Source organism: Amyelois transitella, chromosome 3 (assembly GCF_032362555.1).
Source record: "Amyelois transitella isolate CPQ chromosome 3, ilAmyTran1.1, whole genome shotgun sequence".
In the NCBI taxonomy this organism is placed as follows: Eukaryota; Metazoa; Arthropoda; class Insecta; order Lepidoptera; family Pyralidae; genus Amyelois; species Amyelois transitella.
The window spans coordinates 10,853,327-10,877,909 of NC_083506.1; the positions used below are offsets into that span (position 1 = coordinate 10,853,327).

A 24,583-nucleotide genomic window follows, 5' to 3' on the forward strand; every position below is an offset into this window, starting at 1 on the left:
ATTGTTTATTATTTTTATCATAAGCATATACAGACTAGAATTTTAATGATATCCAATAAAAAATTAATTATAGGGAAATATTGACAAATAAAATACCACAATATTATTTATTCAGTTTATTGCACTTATTGAAGTACATTTCGTTGCTAATTTTCGATGTGTTCGGTCGCCACTGTTGCAACCGTTTGTTTTTCTGATACCAGTTAGTATACAATTATTATTATGCATTTATGTATGACTCCTCCAACAATGTGCGTTCAAGAAATATTATAAAAAAGTGTCAGTATCATTAACTTACATCTACAGATGTGATTCTCTGTTTTAAACTACCAAAGGATTTAATAATCCTATCACTCCATCCTACATATTTCAATACAGCATCAAAATGCTACCAAAATGTCTAAATACATTACATAACATTATAACATTCGTTTAATAAAAAAATCTTTGATGCTGATATGATATAATAGAATGTTGGGTTGGGTAAAACTTGCCCAATTGGCTGTAAAAAAAATGAGGAACTCATTACAGCTAAGTACAACCTTATATTTAAACATCGTATACCATAAAAGCCTCAAAAATGTCCAAATATTAAAAAAAAATCAAAATAAAATTATAATCACATTATTTTGTACTTACATAATTGTGTGAAAAGTCTAGCTTTCATATGAACATGATAAGTTCTTCAAGCATTTTATACACAGCATCTGGCACGACGGATTGGATTTGACAACATATTATAATTTCCATTTAATTAATAATGAGGCTTCCGTAGGATTTCAAAAACACAAATATAAAAATGATATTAACAAAACATTAATCATTGTAATTCAACATCACAATACAATTATAAACTATTGCAATAAAAATGCTTACTTTATACCACTGTTAAAACCACAGGTTAAAACAATAAGTTACTACACAACTGGTCTGAGTATTTGTTACTGAATAAACTCTAAAGTCGAGATATTGATATTGTCTTTGAGAACTTCAGTGCGTGTTACAGAGCATTTTGAGTATACCTACCAACAGAACAACATATAGAAACCCTTTATAACATAATACATACAAACATATAACGAGTATTTATCACGCCTGTGTCCCCTTGAGGTAGAGGAGGCAGGGATTCTAGATTTAAAAGTAGAAGGAAGACAATTAGAAATAACAGCAAGCAACTTTTAACGAACGCCTGGGACGTAAATAAAAAAACATGACTGTCTACATCAAAGCAATGATACCCGGGATTTACTTATTATTCTAGGGATACATATTTTGATCAAGTAATAAAAACTAAATACACATTCCACAACAAAAAAAGTGTCCTCACCAAATGACCGCCATTTATCGTATAGGGTTGCTTTTTCATTCAGTAGCCTTCGTCCGCTCAGAGTGTAAACATATCACAATGAACGGTGAAGAATTATAAAAACCAGACGTCCAGAACGTCAAAGGAATATGGAGTGAAATTATGTCGCTAAGTACTTTAATTATTGTACGAGTAATGCAATAATGCATGCAATAGCATGAAATTTCCTTATAATTTGGGCAAAAAATTATGTTAAACATTTTTTTTAAGTTATTTTAAAGACATTTGGCGAGAGCATAACCCTTGAAATTAAATAGCCACTAACCGACCTTACAAATAATTATTTTTCAACATCATTTGTTTGGATTATACGAAGACTATTCTAAAATAAAGACGCTGTTATTTTTATTTATTTTAATAACAAGCTTTTAACTTGTAATAATGTATGATGTATATTTGTAATATTTTAAGTACATTCAGTCAGAAAAGTATCGGGAATGGATTATTTATTTATGGTTCCAAATTCAAATTTTTGTTTTTTTTTTTGTTGTTGTTAGATTGGCACAACTGTTTTCCATTTTGGCGCGGAGTTTTGAGTTGCATCTGTTGTTTACATTAAATACAGTGCTATTTTTAGTTATATCATATCTAGTGTGTATTGCTAATTTCATAATGGATAAAAACATCGAAAGAGTTTGTCTTAAATTTTGCATTGCCAATGGAATATCGTGTTCGGAGTCACTGAAAATGTTACAGAAGGCTTACGGTGAATCGACTTTATCAAAAACTCGTGCTTATGAGTGGTACAAAGCGTTCAAAAGCGGTCGAGATGTGATGGAAGATTTGCCTCGCTCTGGTAGGCCATCAACGTCTGCAACTGAAGTTAACATCGCAAAAGTGAAGGAAATAGTGACTGAAAATCCTCATTCAACTTTGAGAGAGATAGCCACCGAACTTTCTGTATCTCACGAGTCGATCCGTACCATTTTAACTAATAATTTGGGTATGAAACATGTTGCCGCTCGGCTAGTCCCAAAAGACCTGAATTTTTTTCAAAAACTCAATCGCATGAGAGTCGCTGAGGACATGCTAGAACGAGTCAATTCCGACCCAATATTCATGAAACGCATTGTTACTGGTGACGAGACGTGGGTTTACGAGTTTGACATGCAAACTAGTCAACAAGCTTCGGAGTGGCGCCTTCCAACTGAACCGAAACCGAAAAAACCACGCCAAAGTCGTTCAAAAGTCAAAGTCATGTTGACTGTTTTCTTTGACTATCGCGGTGTTGTGCACTCGGAATTCTTGCCGGAAGGTCAAACGGTAAATAAGGAATATTATTTGAGTGTTATGCGGCGTTTAAGAGAGCAAATCCGACGAAAAAGGCCAGATTTGTGGAAAGAAAATTCTTGGATTTTGCACCATGATAATGCACCTTCGCACAAGGCCATCATTGTGAACGAATTTTTAACCAAACACTCACCAAATACCATCGAGCAACCACCATATTCACCAGATATGGCTCCAGCCGACTTTTTTCTTTTTCCTAAACTCAAATTACCACTTCGTGGCACCCGTTTTCAATCGGTAGAAGACATAAAAGAGAATTCGCGGCGAGAACTGACCTCAATTCCGGAAACAGCGTTTAAAAAATGTTTTGATGATTGGATTATTCGTTGGCGTAAGTGTATCGTTTCTAAAGGAGCATATTTTGAAAGTGATAAAATAAATTTGGATGAATAACAAACAGTTTGTGTATTATTGATCTTTTCCTGCTACTTTCTTGACAGAGTAGTATGTATGTAATTGTGTTCGGATGTAATCTTGCAACTCAATTTCAAGCAAGATATTTAACTTAAATAAAAGCTATAACTACTGAACAAGTTTTTACGAAGACATCTTTGTGGTTATGAAATGTAATCGCACAAGTGTCGTAAAAAACATTAGCCAGGTGAAATATTTCTAAAATTAACAAACGCAACTCCACCCCTCTCCTGTTCTCCATAGAAGTGTAAAAAAATACCAAATCGTATCGAAACCAAAGGTGATATGTAAACAAACTAAGCAGGTTTTACTGTCAACCTTATTGTAAGGTTTAAAGTTGATTAAACTATTTCACCACATAGGACTTCTTTTGCAAAACTTGAAGTCATATACAAATGTCTGTTGCAGTTCGGACACTATTTTGTTTCAGATTTGTATGGAACCGTGTATTTAGATTTTTTATACTTGATGGATACAGCATTTAATTCGTTCGGGTTTTCCCCCACCCATATTCTAAGTAAAAGTTGTATCTATATATTGCGACATATAGACAAGAATAAGCGGTCGTAATAGAAGCTCGAGTCTGAATAAGTAAAATTTTCAACAACAGCCTCTAAACGGATTTTACTGTTTAGCATAGATAGGGAATGAACTATATAAACCGGCTGGACATTCTGGTTTTTAAGACCTAACGTGCCGAGGTTACTATAATACGCCCCGGACAAGAAATACTTTTGAATGCAATTATTCCCTAACATGGAATGAGCTTGGAATGCAAGGATATACCAATAAGGAGTAATCTTACGCCTACTTTTCGATTATACTAAACATATTGTTACTTATACCAATTACAGTTTCCTTTCAAATCATTTGAAATAAAAATTTATTGTCAATTAATTGGCGTTATATTTTTTTTTTATTAGGATATAATGCGAGCACAGGAATGTAAGCACAACCGGAAAACATAATTGACGGTTCTTAAAAATATATATATAGATGCATATAGTAACGATCAAAATTCTACAGCAGCTTGCTTAGAGTGAGTGCTACAAGAGACTTATACTAGCGTTGCCGCTCGATAGTAGACTATAGATTCTTCTACTTCCTCCTGGCTTTAGTCTTTAGTTAGCTGCTTACTACAATAGAGCACCACTTTACAACTTTCAATACAATTTATATTTACTAGCGTAAAGTATTGAAGAAAAATGTCAAGTTATAAACCTAATTAAAAGGCAAGATAATTCAAAAGGCAAGACGTTATATGAAGATTAATTATAAATTTAAACGCTTTTTTAATATTAAAATTTATATCTAAAATCATATCTCTTCAAAAACTGCTTGTCTGTCTAACAAACATAGTTGCCATGTTAGCGACATTTTCTGAATTTCTATTAGAAAAGAAAACTGTTCTTAATTTTAGGAAACAACAATCCAGGTATATTCCTAATCGCTGGCAAGCAACAGTAACCTAGTAAATGTGTGGATTTTAGACCTTATTAATATAAGTTTAAGGTATCTCGATACGCTTCGCCTCGTGTGACGCGCTGAAGCCCGCGGCGACTTCGGCTGGACGGCTGGGTGCTGGCGGCGCCAATGTATTACATCACCTGTAATTTTACATGAAATTCATACATTTTCACATATTGTCGACCATTTGGACATCACACTTCTGGCGTTTGTCCTGTCCGATATGATCACGATGAGATTGAACTGATACCAGACTTGTGGCGACATCAAACGTCACACGCCATCAACCAATCACAGCGAAAGAATGTGACGCGCTCAGCCAATTGCAGCGAAGAGTCTAAATCGAGCAAGCAATGATTTCGTGAATTGGAGTATAATTACAACGTCCGGGCTCAATTTCTTCGGACCCGTGGTTCACCATAATACTTAACCTGGCAGAGGAACTTTCCTTTGTGGCGGTCGAACCCGAGACATCAATCTTACTACAATGGTGATAAAAAGCAGCCTTCTTCATCACCATGTCCAACTCTAACACCACCAATTGTTGGAGTATGCCATTTGACTATGATTCCGGATTGAATAAGTTTTTACACGATAACACTGCAATCTGACTTCTGCGACTTATACAGGGGAACCTGACCGCCATTTTTAGCATCGTGGTGCTATTTAAGTGGAGTATTACCAAAGTTACACTGATATATCGGCGCAAAGTAAAATTCTTGTATAGCGCCAAAATATTTGAGCGCTTCAGCCTATCAGAGCGCAATATTTGAGCACGCGAACTTAAAATAGTTTGTTTTTGGATTTTAAGTTTAATATACTTGTAATAAGGTCATACACACACACACACACACACACACACACATAATCACGTCTATATCCCTTGCGGGGTAGACAGAGCCAACAGTTTTGAAAAGACTAATAGGCCACGTTCAGCTGTTTGGCTTTATGATGGAATTGAGATTCAAATAGTGACAGGTTGCTAGCCCATCGCCTAAAAGAAGAAACCCAAGTTTATAAGCCTAATCCCTTAGTCGCCTTTTACGACATCCATGGGAACGAGATGGAGTGTAATAAAGTCATAATTTTATTAAATTTTCGATGTGATAGATAAGTAGTATAACATTGCACTATTCTGCACTACCGATACCTGTTATAAAAATGGTAGAAATATAGAATTATATTAAAGGGTACATGTACAAGTCCACCAGACCTGCAGTATCTGGCTGGCCTCGAAGGCGGTGCCGGGCAGCAGCACGATGGGCGCGGCCACGCGGCCCGCCTCCACGCACACCATGTTGGGGAACTCGTCGTCGCCGAAGTCGGGGATCTCCTTCGCGTAGTCCGCCCAGGGGTTCCAGATCACTGGAATTGAGAGACGAAACGTAATTCAAAATTTAGGTGTACTAATATGAGGTACAAGAAAGTAATTCAAATCCTACGATGTTGCAGGCATATTACAAAATAAAAAGTAAAACGATTTAAAAAGAAATTGTCGACGTCTTTTAAAATCTTATAAGAAGGCATAGAGTACACTACAGGAAAGATATATACGAGATTTTGTATACAATAAATGAAATACAAATTATAGACAAAAGTTGTATTTCTGTATTCTCATCTTGCGTCCGCTGACGACATTGGTGATGCGCTCTAAAATACATCGTGTTCTGCTAGATGCAGTTCGTCCACTCATTTATCATCAGAACATGGCTAAATAAGAGAATGGCGTTTATATTACCTGTGTCAGGCAAGTTGTATTTCTGTATCCTCATCTTGCGCCCGCTGACGACGTTGGTGATGATGTGCTCCTGCATCGTGTTCTGGTAGATGCGGTCCGTCCACTCATTTATCATGAGAAGGATGCTAAATAAGAGAATGGCGTTTATATTACCTGTGTCAGGCAAGTTGTATTTCTGTATCCTCATCTTGCGCCCGCTGACGACGTTGGTGATGATGTGCTCCTGCATCGTGTTCTGATAGATGCGGTCCGTCCACTCGTTTATAGTGACCACTTCCCTAGTCTCCTGGTAAACGGTGCCTTCCCGCGTCTAAAATAAAATTCATAGTAATGTTAAGAAGAGAAAAAATTAAGTTTTTTTTTTAGAAACTTCTCGATTTTAAAGATAGATAAAGACAAAATATCAGGATGTAACATAGCAAACCAAAAAGTCTCTGTCGTTTGAAAATTAGGTCACAAATACATTAAAAGTAGCATAAACTAACGTTAGATGTATAAATGAATTAAGAAGGGCGTCACAGGCCTTGTGTCCATGGCCGTGAAACCGTTTAGAGAAAAAAAAAATAATGTCAGTCACCTTGTCAATGAACATGCACCCGTGCATGCCGGTGATCTGACAGCGGCGCACGTCGGGCACCTTGAAGTACGTGTGGAGAAGCAGTTGGCAGCTGAACGTCAACTCCTTGCTGGGGTTGTACACGCCGACGTTAAAGTGGAGCTCCTTCTCGCGCAGGATCAGCCGGTACGTTAGTCTGAACCTGTAACAACAAAATTACATCAGTTGACCACAGTGTATCCTTTGTTGTCTAGCTTGGGACTAAGATGACTTCAAGTCAATGTTTTTGCCTTCATGTCTATGTTTAAAAAAAAACTTGAATCTTGAGGAGTTAAACCACTAGATAATAAGGGCCAGATAAAGTAGGGAGTTGTCATCCATCAAACAGAAAAGCAACTAACAAAACATGTAAGAAAGTCTCTTTCACTAGTATTGTCGTTTTTAAAACCCTGCAGGCTATCTTTGGGAACAAATTTCAAGCCATGCCGCTCTCGCTGTACACAAGAAGAAGGGCCAAACCGAAGGAATCCGCCTGACGTGGCGAAAGATGATATTCTAGCCAATGGACATGAAACAGAAGATGCCAAAACTGAACACAGAGAGTGGTAGAGGGAAACAAGCAAAAATGTGAGAGAAACTAGACATAAGGTACTCACTGAAAGTGCCACATGGACCTGGTGAAGTCGTCGTCCATGAGGCAGAAGACGGCCTCCACGTCGCCGCTGGGCATTCGCTCCGGCATCTTCTCCACGTGCCAGCGCGCCACCCGCGCGAACCCGTGCTGGGGCCCGAACGCCCATTGTCCGAATTGAGCTGTACAATACAAAAAAAAATTTTAAAAAAAGCCATTTCTCTTTTTCAGCTGTTGCTTAAACTATAACCTTATTACCTTTAGTTTAGTGATGGACATGTAACTTTACACGTGAAACACCGAAATAATAAAAGAAAGCGGAAAAATCTTTGAATTTTAATAAAACGGAGAACAACAAGGACTATTACTGTACTAATTTCTGTTTTATTCGACATAAAACACATAACCAATCCCAAAAGGCGAATAACTCCGGCTAACTATTTCATGTTGACCATAACTTAAATAGCGAGATAAGGGAACGCCTCCATTTAAATAATCCATAAAATTGGAATATGCGAATGCGACGACAAGCGCATCCGATCCGCTGCACGGGTAATTTCCGGCGTACGAAATTCCCTACACGACCATGCCGAAATGAAACTAAAATGTTTCCTTTGGCGAGGTTCTCCTAAAAACAATAAGTAATCAATTTACATTTTGAGTAACTTCTCTCAACATGAAATAAGGATAAAGTTTCGCAAAGATATCATTTCATATCAGTGGTGTGTATAGTAATGATTAAATACTTACGAAATACAAACGGTACTCCTCCTCGTATCGCCCGTTTGCCGTCAAAGACGGCCTGTTTACTGCAAAATACAAATATACCGGTTAATTGAATTGATTATGTATCAAACAATATGCGAATCTGTCATATAAGATAGGCCTTTCATATGGACATCCTGAAGCACATATAAGGAACTACATAGATTGAGCATCGATAAAAGAAACGCCTGGCGACAGAATAGCACCATTGTAAGCGCCGACAAGACCACAAATATGTGCATAATATTTATTTATAGATTTCCCGGTGGATGAGTATAACCTCGAGCGTGGCGAATGCTCAATACACGGTTCAATGTGGCGATACCGATGCGCCATTACAATACATAGACGATTCCCCACAGCAACCCTATGCACCTTACGCACCATTACGGCACCAGCTCACGTTTCAAACAAGATCAATTTTAGCGGTTGCATTCCGACGCGGCCGGGGCACGATGCAAAAAGCACCCTTATATTATAAATGCATCAGTGGACAGGTCGGACGCGACAAAAACAGAGTCGAAGCAAGCGACGTATAAATTATTTATGCCATTTTTAGCATTTCGGTGTTCGCGAGTGGACAGTAGGCAGCGCCCGTCAAAAGTTCGCCATCGACAAGTCGTAAACCGCTGCAGGCTTATGACATTCCATAATCTATAACGTGTTCCGTACGTGGAAACATGCAAAAAACTTTCCTCTCGATGACTAAAGAAGTAAAAATTAAACTCTTATTATCCATTTTATTAAAGTCTTCGCTAATATATTGCAACACATCATTAAAATCACCAGAGCCACTCAGTTTCGCGGTAATCCGTAAACATATCAGTCATTTTTTGCCGTGTGAATAATTCTGGAGTTAATGAGACAATCATGATACAAGGTGCGGGGAGCGTGACGAAGATGCGGAACAAATGTTAATTATTTGTTCCAATAAGGATATTAATTAACGAGACAATTACCCGAGGCTGACCGGGCCAAACAACCTAGACACAAGCCAACCAGTAACAGATATTGACACTTCAGGTAAAAGATTTCATAGATATTAATATGATAAACAAAAGAACACATTTATATTCCGTTGTATTGTTGAGCGACTCAGTTAAAATTTTATGCTTCACAAAATTTTATATAAACCGATTCGGTGAAAACATAATATTTTAAACTAAAAAAAGGAATAATAAAAATCCAGACGATGTTAAGAGTTTGGTAAAGCGAGGCTTGCTTTGATCTGGTTGAAGTTATATATTTGCAATAGGAACATAAACCCAAGACAGGCTATGGTTGCAGTCGTCACCAAGGCTGACGACTGCAGCAGTTCGCCATCAATTCTAACAATTTTATACAGCATTACAGTTACAGTTAAGAACACGAACTAATGTACTGTAGACAACAGTTAAGAATTCAAGCGAAAATTCGCTATGATGTGAGAGAAGCCCAATAGGAGAAGAGAACCTTTAGGCCTATACCCCAAACTTGCAATAAGTTTTTAGTGTTATCTTTTTGTACTCTTATTATTTTACCACTGAGCAATAGATAAATCATATCTCCCACACAATCAGGCACTCGAGGCGGCCTAAGCAAGGATTTCACACGAGCCGTCGCGAACAATGAAGATATACATAATTCCCATTAATCCAATATTCGTAGTGTAATGTTAATCCCATCCCAGACTTTGTCCGCTTTTTATTTGGTATCAAATCAACCATAGCGCTTATTGTAATGAGGAATACTGGAGATGTTATAGATTCATGTACTCTTTCAGAATTTTACTCAATATTTCTAAAATATTAAATGTGACAACTTTAAGATTTACTAAGTTTCAAACTTATTTTAGAGACTAGTTCAATCTGTGTGATTTGTTCTGTAGGTATATACTTAATAATTAAATTCAACTTAGTGAGAAGAGAAGACAGCAAAATTGAAGTTTATTTTCTACTCTGTAATGATCACATCATATTCATTTCGGACTACGAACCTCTTGTAAAATTTTTATAAACATGTTCTAACATTCTTTTAAATTTCATTCAAGTGTATTTCTCCAAAAACTGAAAATTAGAAGAAATAGGCGTTAAGACTCCGAACTTAACGCGTTACACTATTTATTCTTTAATCAGGCCACACCAATACTAATGGTTTCATCGGCATTTACATTAAAATAAACTATAATTGCTTTATTAATTGCACCATCATTACCAACAATTAACTGACGATGAAATTGTATCAGGTGTATAAAATTTTACGTCTACTTTAAGTAAGACGCCAATACAGCCTTTATCGATATCGATTGGTTGCATTGATGGGTTAACAACTGCACTACGTATTAGACCGAGTCCTTTGCAAGTTAATTCAGTTTGCGACTAGTTAAGTTTACTACTATAATTAAGTGCATGGTAATGTAACCTATAAAGATAAGGGTGCGACTTAGGAATGGGGTAAGTGGTCGCACCATAAACGTTAATGCTGTTGAAACATCTCAATAATTAATAATGTTCAGTTATGCACTTAACGCTACATATTATTTTAATTTATTTTTATCAGTTTCAATGAAACGTTTTGAAAACATACATACATACATACATACATATGATCACGTCTTTATCCCTTACGGGGTAGACAGAGCCAACAGTCTTGAAAAGTACTGATAGGCCACGTTCAGCTGTTTGGCTTAATGATAGAATTGAGATTCAAATAGTGACGGGTTGCTAGCCCATCGCCTAAAAGAAGAATCCCAAGTTTATAAGCCTATCCCTTCCATTCCACGTAATAAAATTATAAAGTGAGTTAATATTAGATTGAAGCCAAATTAAAACAATATTTTACTCATATAACGATTGAAATTGAATTATACATTCAATATCTTTTTTACAGCAAGCCATATCATATTATTAGAACACTATAATAAGTTTAACATCGTCTTCAGTAAAATAGAATTACCAAAAAAATTAATATCTATCCTGGTGCAATATCAGGACAAAAGAAGATATTTTTGTGAGCACTTCCTTATTTGACGAATGTCCCGAGATAGAAACCACTCCCCAAGGAAGATACAATTGGAACAAAAGCCAGGAGGATGATGAAAGTATGACGTGACACGAAGCAGAACCTGGTTAACAACTCCAAAAATGGCTAAAATGTTTGTAATATTTGGTTATTTATTTAACACACTTTAACATAACACGAGACAATTTTAAATTTGTAATTTAAACGTCTGAATTATGAAGTTCATTTCGTCGATGTTAGAAGGGTACTTACAAATAATCAGTATATGCTTTCATACAAGCATTTAAAAAAAACTTAGGCATCAGAATCTCGGCGCTAAATAAAGCAGCGATGACCATGATCAGAAGACTATAACTTCTAAACTAGATAAACTTTTAATTAGACATTCCGGATGGAATTCCTCATGAACTGTCGCCGGGCGATACATTCCCGCTTCGGCAGAAGGGCGAGTTTTTACCACCAAGCAAACTTGTTCCGCGCCATTCTCTGCCAGATAAATAGCGACAATAAATATACCTTCGGAGCCAATCGCTTTCCCTGCGCTCGATTTTAAATCAATTTCCACGACGCATTGACAAATTTGAGGAAATTAATTCTAGTTCAATGAACCATTCGATCTTTTGACAATAAATTGATAAGAATTGAAAATATTCCATAAACATTAAGAATAGAAGCACAAAACAGTGATCAAGCTAATCCACTACAATGAAGCACATCGGCGACGTTTCTGTGCGATAAAAACTAAACAGACCGCAACATTTTCTCGGCTCTCATTCATTGTTCTGAGGAGACTTTCCTCATTGAACCAATATGACTGGCGGCGCTTCTCAACATTGTTGTCACGAAACTCTCTTAACCTCCAACAAAGGTACCTAATACTAATGCATCCCCTGCTAACTGCACGTTTGGTAATTATGATTGAATAATCAAAAATGCATTTGAAGCACCCAAATAAGTTTTGCCGTGTGTTTCCCGGCACCAATAGGTAAAAAAAAGACTAGGACCACTCCATCTCTTTCCCATGGATGTCGTAAAAGTCGACAAGGGATAGGCTTATAAACTTGAGATTCTTCTTTTAAGCGCCGGGCTAGCAACCTGTCACTTTATATGAATCTCAATTCTATCAGTAAGCCAAACAGCTGATCGTGGCCTGTCAGTAATTAAAGACCATTGGCTCTCTCTACCCCGCAAGGGAGATAGATGTGGTTATATGTATGTAAATAAGTTGACGTATTTGGTGAGTTCTTATGTCTTCAAAAATGTCGCCAAAAGTGCAGCTGTCTCTTGAAATGTAAGCGAGTCTGTACCGCAACCACCTACCACTACTCGTACGTGCATATATTTTTATACGCCCTGTATAGCGGGCCGTTGAACGATAACTTCGTAATTACAATATGCTGTAGTATTACAAAGAGACTAGTTACCAGTTATGCCCATGAATGGTCTTTCATTATTACTGCCGAGACGCTCACATGCGCCCGGAGCGTCTCCGGGAAATATTGAAGTAATTTAAAGACAATGCAATCATCAATATAAATTTAGCCCTCGTAATAAACCGTGAATAAAAAATGCATTACACTAACATTTATCCATAGTAATAGGATGATTACAATCATCTACTCGGTTGCGAATGGAACAACATTAAAAAAGTTACGTTCAATAAACACCCTTCCTTATAGTTAATGAATCCTCTAATTATTTAACTTGTTGTCTTATGGAAAAAGCTTGTAGAGCAAAAACCGCAGGAGAATCTATTTGAAGCACTATCGAGTTAATGATTCGGAGCGTGTTGCTTGACATATTAAGAAAAGGCAGTAAACTGGTTCGGAGGAAAAAATAGAGGCGAGTTAGAGCTACTGTGCATGGACAAATTAAAGGTCGGGGGAACAATGCGACACGGTGGTGCGTAATTAGAAACGTTTTAGACTGTCCACAGTTTACGACCGACGGGTATCATTACCGTGTAAGGGCAGGCACAAAACATTAAACTGAATGGTATTACTAGCCTCCATTCGCTACTGTTTCAGCTCAGAACCTGTATTTAGACCAGTGGCCGAGCTGCACTGGAATTATGATCAATTAATTTAAATAAACAGTTACGCTATTCGTGTCTGGATCAGGTATTTTTACTGTGACCATTCGGGGATGCTATTAATATATAGAGGTAACTCGTTTCGCAGAATAAAATCACAATAACTTAAAAATACCATGCAGTTTGTTCCCACGGAACAAAATGTTTCGAGGATCTTCCATTCTGCGCTGTTATCTTCACAGGTGCGTGACCGTGAAGGCCCTCGGGAGATTATCGCGACTTACGGTAATCTATCATTAATAAAGAAATAAGTTGAGGTTTTTTATTTACTGCAAGGAGAGCCGGATGTCAAATACATGTAGAGTAGACATTTAAAGTAAAATTGTAGTTTCATAGAAAGAATAAGGGAATTTTACTAAAGATATCCTAAAGAAATTCACGTCTACTGTAGAACGGGAAACAGCTATATAGGTATTATAGCAAAAGATAAAAATATTGTATGGAGAAAAAATACTCCATAACCAGTCTACATTAAAGTACTTACATAAATATTAATAAGTACTAACATTATATTAAACGGATCTACGAATATAGCTGAGAAAAGGTGTCAACCTTCACAATAATCAAATTGAAATTTTGCTATATTTATTGACAACCTGATCTAAGTAGATAAAAACATTGGAAATTGTCTTTGTGATAAATGATTTGGTCCATAGAAAGTTGGTAACGATAAATATATAACTATGACCGTTGGAGGCGGATACAAGAAAATAAAACAATGGGCATCTATTGTTCATCTCCATCGCCACGTGGCCCTAATGTTAAAGGGACTGGAAATGACAAGGCTGCACCTTGACAACTAGTTTGACAAACTGATGACTCACTAATGAATCCTTGTTATTTATTAAACGTTTTTTCATAAATTAATAAAATCACACGTTACAAAACCTTTGTATTCATGCGAAATTATCCTAAAGAACAACATGCTGAGTAATCATTAAAAAAATCAAAGGAGTAGCCGCCTTTGGAGAAGATCCTTTTTTTTATTTAACAATACTAACGAAACACTTTCAAAAAAAAATATCAGTCCTAATTCTTAAGAATAGAATTGTACATACCAATGGTGGTCGTAAGAAACAAATAAAGTACAAACAATGAGTGCGTCAAATCACAACATATCTCATGACAAGTTAGTAATAGGAAAACAGCAAACTTAAAATTACCAAAATTTTAAGCTATCCGATTTGAGTTCTGCCACAGAGCATCCGTGTTGTGAGCACAAAAGCTGTTCGTCTTTTATAAACTTCCCTCACTTATTATATTTCTACTCGATCACACAAAACTTTAATCTTAATGTTACTACCAAGTTAATGCAAAGTACAGCATCAGCTTTTGTTTATATTAATAACACTAGATACAATAGTGATTCGATTTCGTTTGATTTCACAGATGCTGTGATTGCACAAGCACTTCGCCCTTCAAACCCGTGACTTGATAGTTGAGAATTTGATACAACAGCTGCTGTTGCTCTCGTGTCTAGGAAGTGAGCCACCGGAACTCGTGTAGGCGGTTGCCAGAGGCAATATTATTAGTATTATAAATACGAATATTGTCTGTTACGCTGAACGAAGAAAGAAAGAATTGAAGACAAGAAGATTTATGAAAGAATGAGGAAAATTTTAAATAGCATATAATTATAATTATATAATAGGGTCGAGAAGTTCCCGATATATCCTTATTTACATCTTCGAAAAAACCTATGCATCAATTATGTCTCTGATCTTATAGGATCTTAATGTACGTGAAAAGTGTCAAAAGGTTCAATGGTATTCCACCATTATCAAAAGGTATCCTATAAATATTTTCATATCTCTGTAATGTGTTGGCAATATTACCCATTATAAAAGAAAGGTTTTCCATACAAATTTTATAACATTTGACCTTCGAAAACAATTTATATTTTTGAGCAAAAATTAAAATCATATATTATTTGAAGCAATGCGTACATAAACAACTAAAAGTAATTTTGTAATAAGTATAATACCTTTACAAAAAAACGTAAAATAAAGAGAAAATCAAAATGTTCGGTGATTGATGGCTGACTCATACTTCCTTGTATTTCGACGTGTAACTAAGTATATACTACATAGTACATAAGCACTAATGGCGTTAGTGCCTGCATTACTAATATAAGCGACTAGTCATTTAAATACCTAATAACACAGTGTTAAGTTATGGGGGATTACAGTAATTTGTTAGATTCAATCAGATATGCGCCGTTTGCGCTTAAATTGCAATGAATAAATGCGTTCGCAAACGCCTCCGGTTTTAGGCAAAGCATTTAAATTTAAATAATATTACGTAATAGAATTACCGGCCTTTCAAAATCCATCAACGAGATAATTAATCATAAAAAACAACATATAATTTGCGCGCTAAACACATGCGGTTTGCGCGTGTGCTTAGTTATAATAATAGCAACCGCTTATGATGTTTTACTAAAGCTGGTTGTTAATAAAGGTTTAGGTATATAAAAGCCATCAGTAGGACAAGACAGAGACAAACGCAGAACAAGAAGTCAGTGGTCGCACAACAAACTCCCTACGCGACATGGGTCAGCCCGCTGTAAATAGCGTCCGCAGATGCTCGGGACAGCCGATTAATAAGGCGGCTCCGCCCCGGGGCTGCGGTGGCGACTTAACAGCTCCAATTTACAAACACCCCGCGCTGCCTGATAAGCCGATTAACCAGAATCTCGGAGACAAATGATGCCTCCAAGGTTATGTTGTTGCGGTTGTACGTTTCGTGTTTAGGATAGTAATCTTATAACTTTCCAGACAATATAAAATTTAATTAGTTCTGTCATAGACAATGTTCTCTGTCTACCCCGCATGGGATATAGTGATGATAGTATGTATGAATGTATGTATAAACAATGTCGACAACTTTTAATATCATAAAACAAAACATTTCTTTTAATATGATGTCCGCCGACATAAATGGATTAATGGGTATTAAAACTATTGATCTTTATCAGTGAATTAATTTACGATGAGTTCTATAGACAACATCTTATCATCATGAGATCAGCTCTGACTCAAACTATCCCGTAAACCATTTAAAGAAGTACAATGATATTTATACCTACAGACAAAATCAGCAAACCTGAGTAAAATTAATTATGATACATTATATATCAATCGCCAACATACAAAAAGTCATGCCGACAACGAATCAATGTGACCATTTTTAGCCGGATCCCGAACGAAAAGCCGCGTCACGACCGCTATCAGCTGGTGCGAGGCATTAGCCAATAGATCATACATACGCCGTGTCCATGTAAGGCCGCTCTGAGTTACGACGAGACAAATTCGATGATGTCATGCATCTTGTAGACAGTGCTCGAGTGCTCCACAGCCGAATCGCGTGCCCGCTCTATACCAAGCCATACAATTACACGCCAAAACAAAAGGCAGATCTATCACGAACTGACGAAAATTGTGAGCACCACGCAATGTATGCGTAGGACTATAATGAGTACCCAAATAACATGTGTTACAATACAAGCTCACAAAGACATGAGAATCGCCGAACAAAATTTAAAACTGCTATTTCAAAATGTAAAAAGCCATTTTGTACTATAGCTAAAAACATTTTCTATTCGGCATCATTATTCGATGTAAATACTGGATACCAAAGGTCAAGAACGACTGTCGTGATGAGGATTCACGTCAAAAATTTTAAAAGAAGACTTAATTGTGATAAATCATTCTCACAAACGATAATTACGGATGAATTAATATGTGCGCATGTAAGCTAGAAATAAATCATGTCCGAGTTAGCAAACCTAAAGGATAATTGTGTAAATCACAATCTAAGCACTCAGACAATGAATATCGTAAGTGGGTGTTGCTTGCATTACTGAATTTCAAATTGATCCGCTAAATCTGCCAATGTGGTAATGATTGGAGCGCGAACATCGACGGGCGCAGGCAAGGCGCTATTAAATTTCACCCCCAGATGTCTATCTTGTGTGACAATGTCTTGGATGTTAGTGGAGCGGCAAAAAACGCAACATGTGTATACCGTGCATGGTAATGGGGCAAGCACAGAATACTGGACTTTAATAGACCGTTTCCTAAAAATGAAAAATTTCCGTGTAAGGCAGAAGATTCATATGAATAATTACATTAATGCCGCGACACCGTCGCGTGTTTTGGACAAATAACACAGTTAGTAGGTAGAAGTCGGTAATTTAAATCGAGGCTTGTCAAAAGAGTTGAAGCTAGGAGATAATGTGACGGTTGTAGAGCGGGCTCGTCTATTCAGCGGAATCAATGGCGTGTGACCGGCGGCTGCCGAGAGGTCGCCGGGCGCTGGATGGGTGACGCTGACATTCTTTATTCGTATCTTATTTTATTTTTATTCCAGCAGAGCCAACTTTAGATACTAGGCACGTTCACGATCCAACCATGCTGTATTTATCAGTTTTTAACATCTCATCCTAAAACAATTAGAAGACGATTTATCTCAAGTTGATAGGAAAACGAAGCGAATAAATAATCGCAAGCATTATAAATTCTCCATCTAATGGTGCGATAAACCCGTCTCCACCGTCGCTGATCCGTGAAGCTGGGCATAAAATAAGGCTTGCACTCATTGACGCGCGTCGACGATCGATGGGGTAATCTCGCGGTCATCCCATCCCGGCTTTGTCTGTGCATCGGGAGCGGCATAAAATTATCTGGGCATTAGCGGGACGAGAGGGCGAGTGGGGAGTTTGGGGACCATTTGTCATCGGCGGTGCGGGATGGCGCGGGGGGTGGGGCGCGGGAAGAAAGTGGCGGCGACTTGGGGCTGCAGACGGGACTACAAAAACAAGACGCGGGAGCAGGGGCGGGCCGAGCCACCGCGCACCGCACGCCAGCCACCCGCAGGGATGTGCCGACTGCCGACCAACTTCGTTATCGCCACGCTAGGGGTGCTTCTAAAACATTGTTGTTTAACTCCATGTCCGAGTGGTCAAGCAGAATAATTAGAAATGAGGAGTTATGAAAGTTTGATGTTTTGCTATGCCAAATATAATTATGGATAAAAAGTATATAAATTAATACCAGGCCAAGACGCGAAATTCAAAATCATAAAATGCTCCACGTGGATGTTAATCATCCATTCTTCATTCATTCATTCATCAGTATAAATTCTTTGCAATCATGACATACACATGAAAAACATTACCCAATCCAAAAAAGAAAACACAATTCATCTCATAACAGATGAAAACAAAATGCTCATGTTTGTAAAAAGTGATTGCAATCATTTCACAATATGTTTTAAATGGTGATAAGGTTTTAGTACTGGTGTTTTTTTCGAATTCACTTTGTGCAGTAGTCACACTAGGGCCCAATCTTCTTTTTCGTCTCTACCTTTCATTTAAATATTAGAAATTATCACTACAGCATAACTTATTGAAGCTTATGCAAAAGTGACCGGTCCTTCAGAAATCCCTCAGTCATAAAAGGGTCAAGCGTTCGCGTCACGTCGGCCGTCCACACAGGAGCAAAAAACCTTACAAGCTCAACTACTATACTGGATATTAGAACAGAAGGCGCGTGCCGACAACTTTTTGCAGACACCGTCCGCGGACATGGCGGCTACACGTTATTTAATTAAGAAAATCACGCCGCATAAACCCGATATAACTTTACATTCATTAATGTTTACGGACAAGAAGTAAATCTGCTACAATGAAAAAATGTTATCGGCTATGTAAATAAATAGACCTAGACTAGCAGAGTCGACGTTGGAGGATTTCCAATAAGTAGCCGGTAATTTAAAAGCACTCTGGGTCTTTATAAAATTCAAGGTACATTTTGTCTTTATAAAATTCAAGGTACATTTTCTTAATTTACGTTTAAAATCATCTTCAAAATAGTTGAACCAAAAACTGACAAAAAAATTAAACTAACTGAAATTCCTCTCCATGTTCCAATGTCGAATCTTGGTAAAGAAGAAGAGAGGGGACTAACTGCGCAAAAAAAACTAGAATGGTTCAATCAAACCTCCAATAATTCAAACAAAATTCGTTAAACGAACGAGAGAAAACTAAAGAAAGAAGATGCTAACATCTTTTATTGACGGAAAATCCAACGTTCCCTATCCCTAGCACTACATGGCATTAGGTCTGGCAGTTATATTATACGTGTAGCTATGTGGCACATAGAATCATTAGCGCCAGTCGGTCGTTTGTTAGAGCCATTCGCGGAGAGACCGTTTTTTGTCTCCTCGCCAAATTGCATCCGCACAATACGTGTGCCTCTAAATTGATTTCGAATTAATTGCGATAAAACATAAGACATTACGCGTGATTTAATCTACAGAGAAATTACATTACGGCAAAATGCATATCAGCTTCGTTGATAAAATTTTGTTATAGTACAAAAGTCACAATTTGTTGATAGGAATAGTCTGATAGACTATTCCCATTATAACTCATACAATATGGCTTATTTTCATTATTTCTTGAAGTTCGCTAACCATTATCCTTGCCACACCTGCCATGTAAATACACGTTTTCATTTTTTTAGCTCATTGGACCCGAAAATTCGTTTATCTGCATGTTGGAAAATCCCAATATGCAGCGCTTTGTCACATCAAACATATTCTGTTACACGAAAGCATAGAAAAACATCGGTAACCATTATAAATGAATCCGTGAACTTTGTTCAGTTCGAGAAGATTGACTTTAGTTTCCATGACGTGGTTAAAATGCCTAATAGTGGTGTTATCATAAATGTTTGTTTGTTGCTTCCAAGTATTGTTGTCAATCTGACAAAGGAAGTAACGCAGCATTGTTTAAAATGCTATGGCATGATCATGATTATAAATTTGCTCAGCCTTATATTTTTCGTGCCGTGTGGTTCCCGGCACCAATACAAAAAAGAATAGGACCACTTCATCTCTTTCCCATGGATATCGTAAAAGGCGACTAAGGGATAGGTTTACAAACTTGGGATTCTGAAAACCTGACGATAAACTCAGAAAGATACTCGTGACAAGACCTGGGAAATTACAGTTTTCACGAGATACCAAGAGTAGAGGAATAAAACTTGTACCAGACGTGTGGTCTCTGTCAACAATAAGCCTAATTGTACCACGGACTAACTACGGGAAAAACAGTAATTTTTGAGGGAGTACAACTATATTACAAGCTGCCAAATGATCTAAGGACATGAAGCAGCATTTATACTTTTAAAAAATCAAGCTATACGTCGAGACTCTTAATTAATTTTTAATTAATGCATGCTTAATTAGTTATAGTTATCTAATATGAACAGAAAATAATATCTGACGAGAAGTCCACATGAACAAGGGCAAGTGAATCCAAACGAAATAAGACTATTTGGAAAATGTTGTGGAGATATAATTTTTCCTAAACATATCACCATAGTCATTGAGAACGGACCCGAGCACGTCTCATTAGCGGAAATCACTCGTTTGTAAGTGTGCGCTCATGGCCAGATTTTTTGAACTTAGAACAGTTTACATTTCAATACACAGAACATAAAAAGCTTTGATGCATAATGGTGTATGCATGGCACCAAAAATTTTCAATAAAATTTTACTCGGGTAAAATTTATTATAGTATTAATGATTTCTTGAATGATAAATTTTGAAACTTATCATTCAAGAAATCCTTTCCATTATTTGCACACCAGTCACTGGTTAAACATGTAGGACTCAACATAATTATTTAACACGAATGTAGTACATAGATATCTAGCAAACTGGTAGATTCAGCATATAATAATCTTTGTCATTATATATATGAAATGAATTGTGATTAGACCACTTGTCGATGTTTTTATGAGCATCATACACTAAGATTCATACTTATATTACAAGAGCCTGGTGAGTAGTTGTGAGTATCCAAGTATTCATGTACACGTGGTAAGTTCTTTCTATCACGCAAAATCATCTTAATTGATTTGGATGAAATTCTACACCAAAGTACCTACCTCATATACATTGCGCGTGATCATAAAATAGGTATGTTTATTTTCTTTGTATCCGTTATTATAAACTTTTTCCTTCTTCAGTAGTCGAAATTGACGAATATTTCAAAGCAAAGTTGCGGTCATAATCAGAACACCCGCTGGTTTGCGACCAAAAAAGCTTGGTTAAATACCTATGTAATTTAGATAGTCGATTCTAGAAGCATTTGAAATGTGCTTCAGGAGGCTAGAATTTAGGATTTCTTGTACGTTATGGACCAAGGAACTTTTATCATTATAAAACACTCTCTTTTACTGGTAACAGCTTAAATTTCTTTCAGCAGTTTTGACCTCGTGTACTTTATCTATTCAAACCTTTTTATACTTAGATACTAACATTATAATCTAAATGAAGCTGTATTTAGACAAAAGAAAATAATTTAACGTGCGCTTTGAAATAAATTCCACCGTTATAATGAATGCTAATGTAAGCACAAACCTTATTGCGAATAATTACATGGTGTCGAAGAGGTAATTAATCATTCATAAATAAATTATTTATTAGTTATGTTGATAGAGCAAATTGAACCTGGTGAATTAAACTGTTTTTGGAGGAGTTATTTAATTACTGCTTGAACAACCAAGCTTTGAATAGGTACAGTCAACGACGAGAAACATGATTCCCTTTTCTATTTAAACCAATCCAAAGAGGCTTCGGATTCTCTGCCTTTGGCCCAAGACACTTCGCAATATGACAACACGCGGACGGCGATACTAATTTTAAATTTATGAATTAATTTTCATACCTAACTACATAAACAAAAAAACTTTTGGGATTTTCTTGCCACGCAATATGGAAAAAAAGATGGTACCTAGCCTATGTTTTTCATACACACATACATACATTTAATCACATGTATAGTCCTTGCAGGGCAGACAAAGCCAACAATCCTAAAAAGTCACGTTCAGCTATATGGCTTAAAAATAGAATAATAGAATTGATATTCCAATAGTGAAAGGTTTATATTTTCCCCATCTTATAAACTAAATTCATACGACATTTTACCAAAATCGGTCTAGCTGTTTAGCTTTTGTGTAAGCATAACAGACATGGATAATAAGGTGCTTACCTTACAAATAACTGTTCTTGATTGTTCACCCTCCATGATACTAATGTTGCTCCTAAAACAAAATAATTACATTGTTAGCATTAAACAAAGACTTATAGTTTAATTACATAGCACTGACATGAATAATCCTAGTGAGAACATACATTTTATACAAATTTATAACATATTTCATATATTTAACCCCCATTTGAAGGACTCCACAGAGTGTACTGGGTACAAAAAAATACATCTGATGCAAATGGCCGCCATGTTATATTGTAAAATAATAATCATTATTATGTGAATTGTGAAAAAAAAACACATATAATACATTTTCCAGTTTGTTTAGTGATATTTAATTTTAATTTTAGTTTCAAGGCAACAAACGAACATCTATAATATTATTGTAAATAGTAATTTAAGTGACCTTAGTTCATGAGATTAGCGCGTTCAAACCAACAAACAAACAAACTCTTCAGCTTTATAATATTAGTGTAGATGGGCTACATAATATATTTTTTTAAAGAAATTGCATAAAATAAATGTCTTTCAAAACATGTAACACTTACATATACATATATAGTCACATATATGTCTCCCAGGGTAGACAACAACAGTCTAGAAAAGACTGAAATGAGATGTTGTAAGCCCAACAATTACATCATAGACAATAGCTAAATAACAATAGCAAACAGGGTCTTCAGCCTGAATCTTAAGGATATATGTAACACAGAACAACTTTTTGTTGCAATCATAAGTTTGTGATAAAGAAAAATTTATTTCCACATATATGTTCATACTTACATATAATCAAGTCTATATCCCTTGCCAGATATTCAGAGCCAACAGTCATGAAGACTGATGGGCCATGTTCAGCTGTTTGGCTTAATGATACATATAATTGAGAGTCAAACAGTGACAGGTTGCTAGGCCATTGCCTAAAAAAGGATTCCCAAGTTTATAAGCCTATCCCTTAGTCCCTTTTACAACATTCATGGGAAAGAGATGAATGATCATCATGATTTAAATTAACGCAAATCAGCATCGAGAAATTACATAAGTATACAAACCAGTAAAAGAAAATGTCATGTAATAAAATATTACATAACTCATTTTATTCTATGCTTCTGTTTTACAGGCTCACCAACTTTGATATTATATACACTAAAGTTCTAAGATTATAGGGATACAAATTACATACATATAAAGTCTTTATCTCTTACAGGGTAGACAGAGCCAATAGTCTCAAAAAGATTGAAAGGCTACAATCAACTAAATGCCTTAATGATAGAATTCAGATTCAAATAGTAATTATGGAGGTAATAAATACTATAAGAGTTGTATCAAATAAGTCAGTAGAATCCTACAGCTACAACGCACATTCGAGGTAAATGTTAAAAAAAATATTACAATTTCCACTATCAGAAAATTTTAATCTCCACATAGGAATTTACTTGTAACTTATTTTATGTATGTGTGTGTGTGTGTAAATATATGTTTAAACTTTAAGCAACATTCACTTATCTATTATGTTATATGTAATATTGCTAAGCAGTGTATGTCTTATGAATATTTTTTGTGAGTACATCAAATACCAACCTACAATTTAAAAGCAAGTATCTACAGTTTACTTCCTACAATCCAATAGCCAAGGTCAAAGCCGCCGCAGACAACTTTATTCTTTATTCACTCAGATGAAAAAAAGGACCAACTTGTAAACTTACATATTACTATTACAGCATAACCGAATCAGTAGAATTGTGAAGCCATTGGCAACCAGACATAATTTTGTACATAATTATGATATGAAATTGACTACTATTGTATTAAATACACAAAATTTTAAAAGTTCCGCGCGTTATAAAAAATTCTAAAGTTACAGGTTATGCCGCTATTAAATTGTGAAGTTGTTCTCATAGCAATCAACACAAAACTCTTGTATTACCACATTTAAACAAAAATTGTATATTATTTAATTTAATTTCTCACTCACCGAAAAGATTTACGGTACAAGTTGTATTGTTGCCTCTGTCGAGAACGACAACACTCGTCGCTGCCATTTTCCGAGTGACAGCAACAACAGCAAGCAAAGCAAACTGCCAAAAAAGCTACTGTTTGTATTGCCAGCATAGAGCCATATCTTGTTAAAAATAAAAAAAATATATCTGACAGTTTGGCACCGAAAATCCGAGGATTAAATAACTTTGCAACTACATTTACT

At 36.2% G+C, this 24,583-nt stretch overlaps 1 protein-coding gene across 1 annotated transcript; it reads right to left on the reverse strand.

The window, feature by feature from the left end:
- Nucleotides 1–101: 101 nt before the first annotated feature.
- Nucleotides 102–24,441, reverse strand: LOC106129832 (uncharacterized). Its single transcript, XM_060949417.1, has 8 exons — nt 24,356–24,441; nt 22,384–22,435; nt 8,213–8,271; nt 7,488–7,644; nt 6,853–7,033; nt 6,276–6,585; nt 5,751–5,902; nt 102–4,677 (listed from the first exon to the last, which is right to left on the reverse strand). Exons 1-8 carry the CDS (start codon nt 24,420–24,422, stop codon nt 4,669–4,671), a joined length of 987 nt encoding a protein of 328 aa, XP_060805400.1. The 5' UTR covers nt 24,423–24,441; the 3' UTR covers nt 102–4,668.
- Nucleotides 24,442–24,583: the final 142 nt, after the last annotated feature.

Excerpts from the sequence above, each read along its gene's own strand:
- LOC106129832 (XM_060949417.1), bottom strand. The coding sequence starts at position 24,422 with ATGGCAGCGACGAGTGTTGTCGTTCTCGACAGAGGCAACAATACAACT. Across the intron at positions 8,272-22,383 it reads CAAGAACAGTTATTTGTAAG|TAAACAGGCCGTCTTTGACG; the intron begins GTAAGCACCTTA and ends TGTATTTTGCAG. Across the intron at positions 7,034-7,487 it reads AGGTCCATGTGGCACTTTCA|GTTCAGACTAACGTACCGGC; the intron begins GTGAGTACCTTA and ends TTGTTGTTACAG.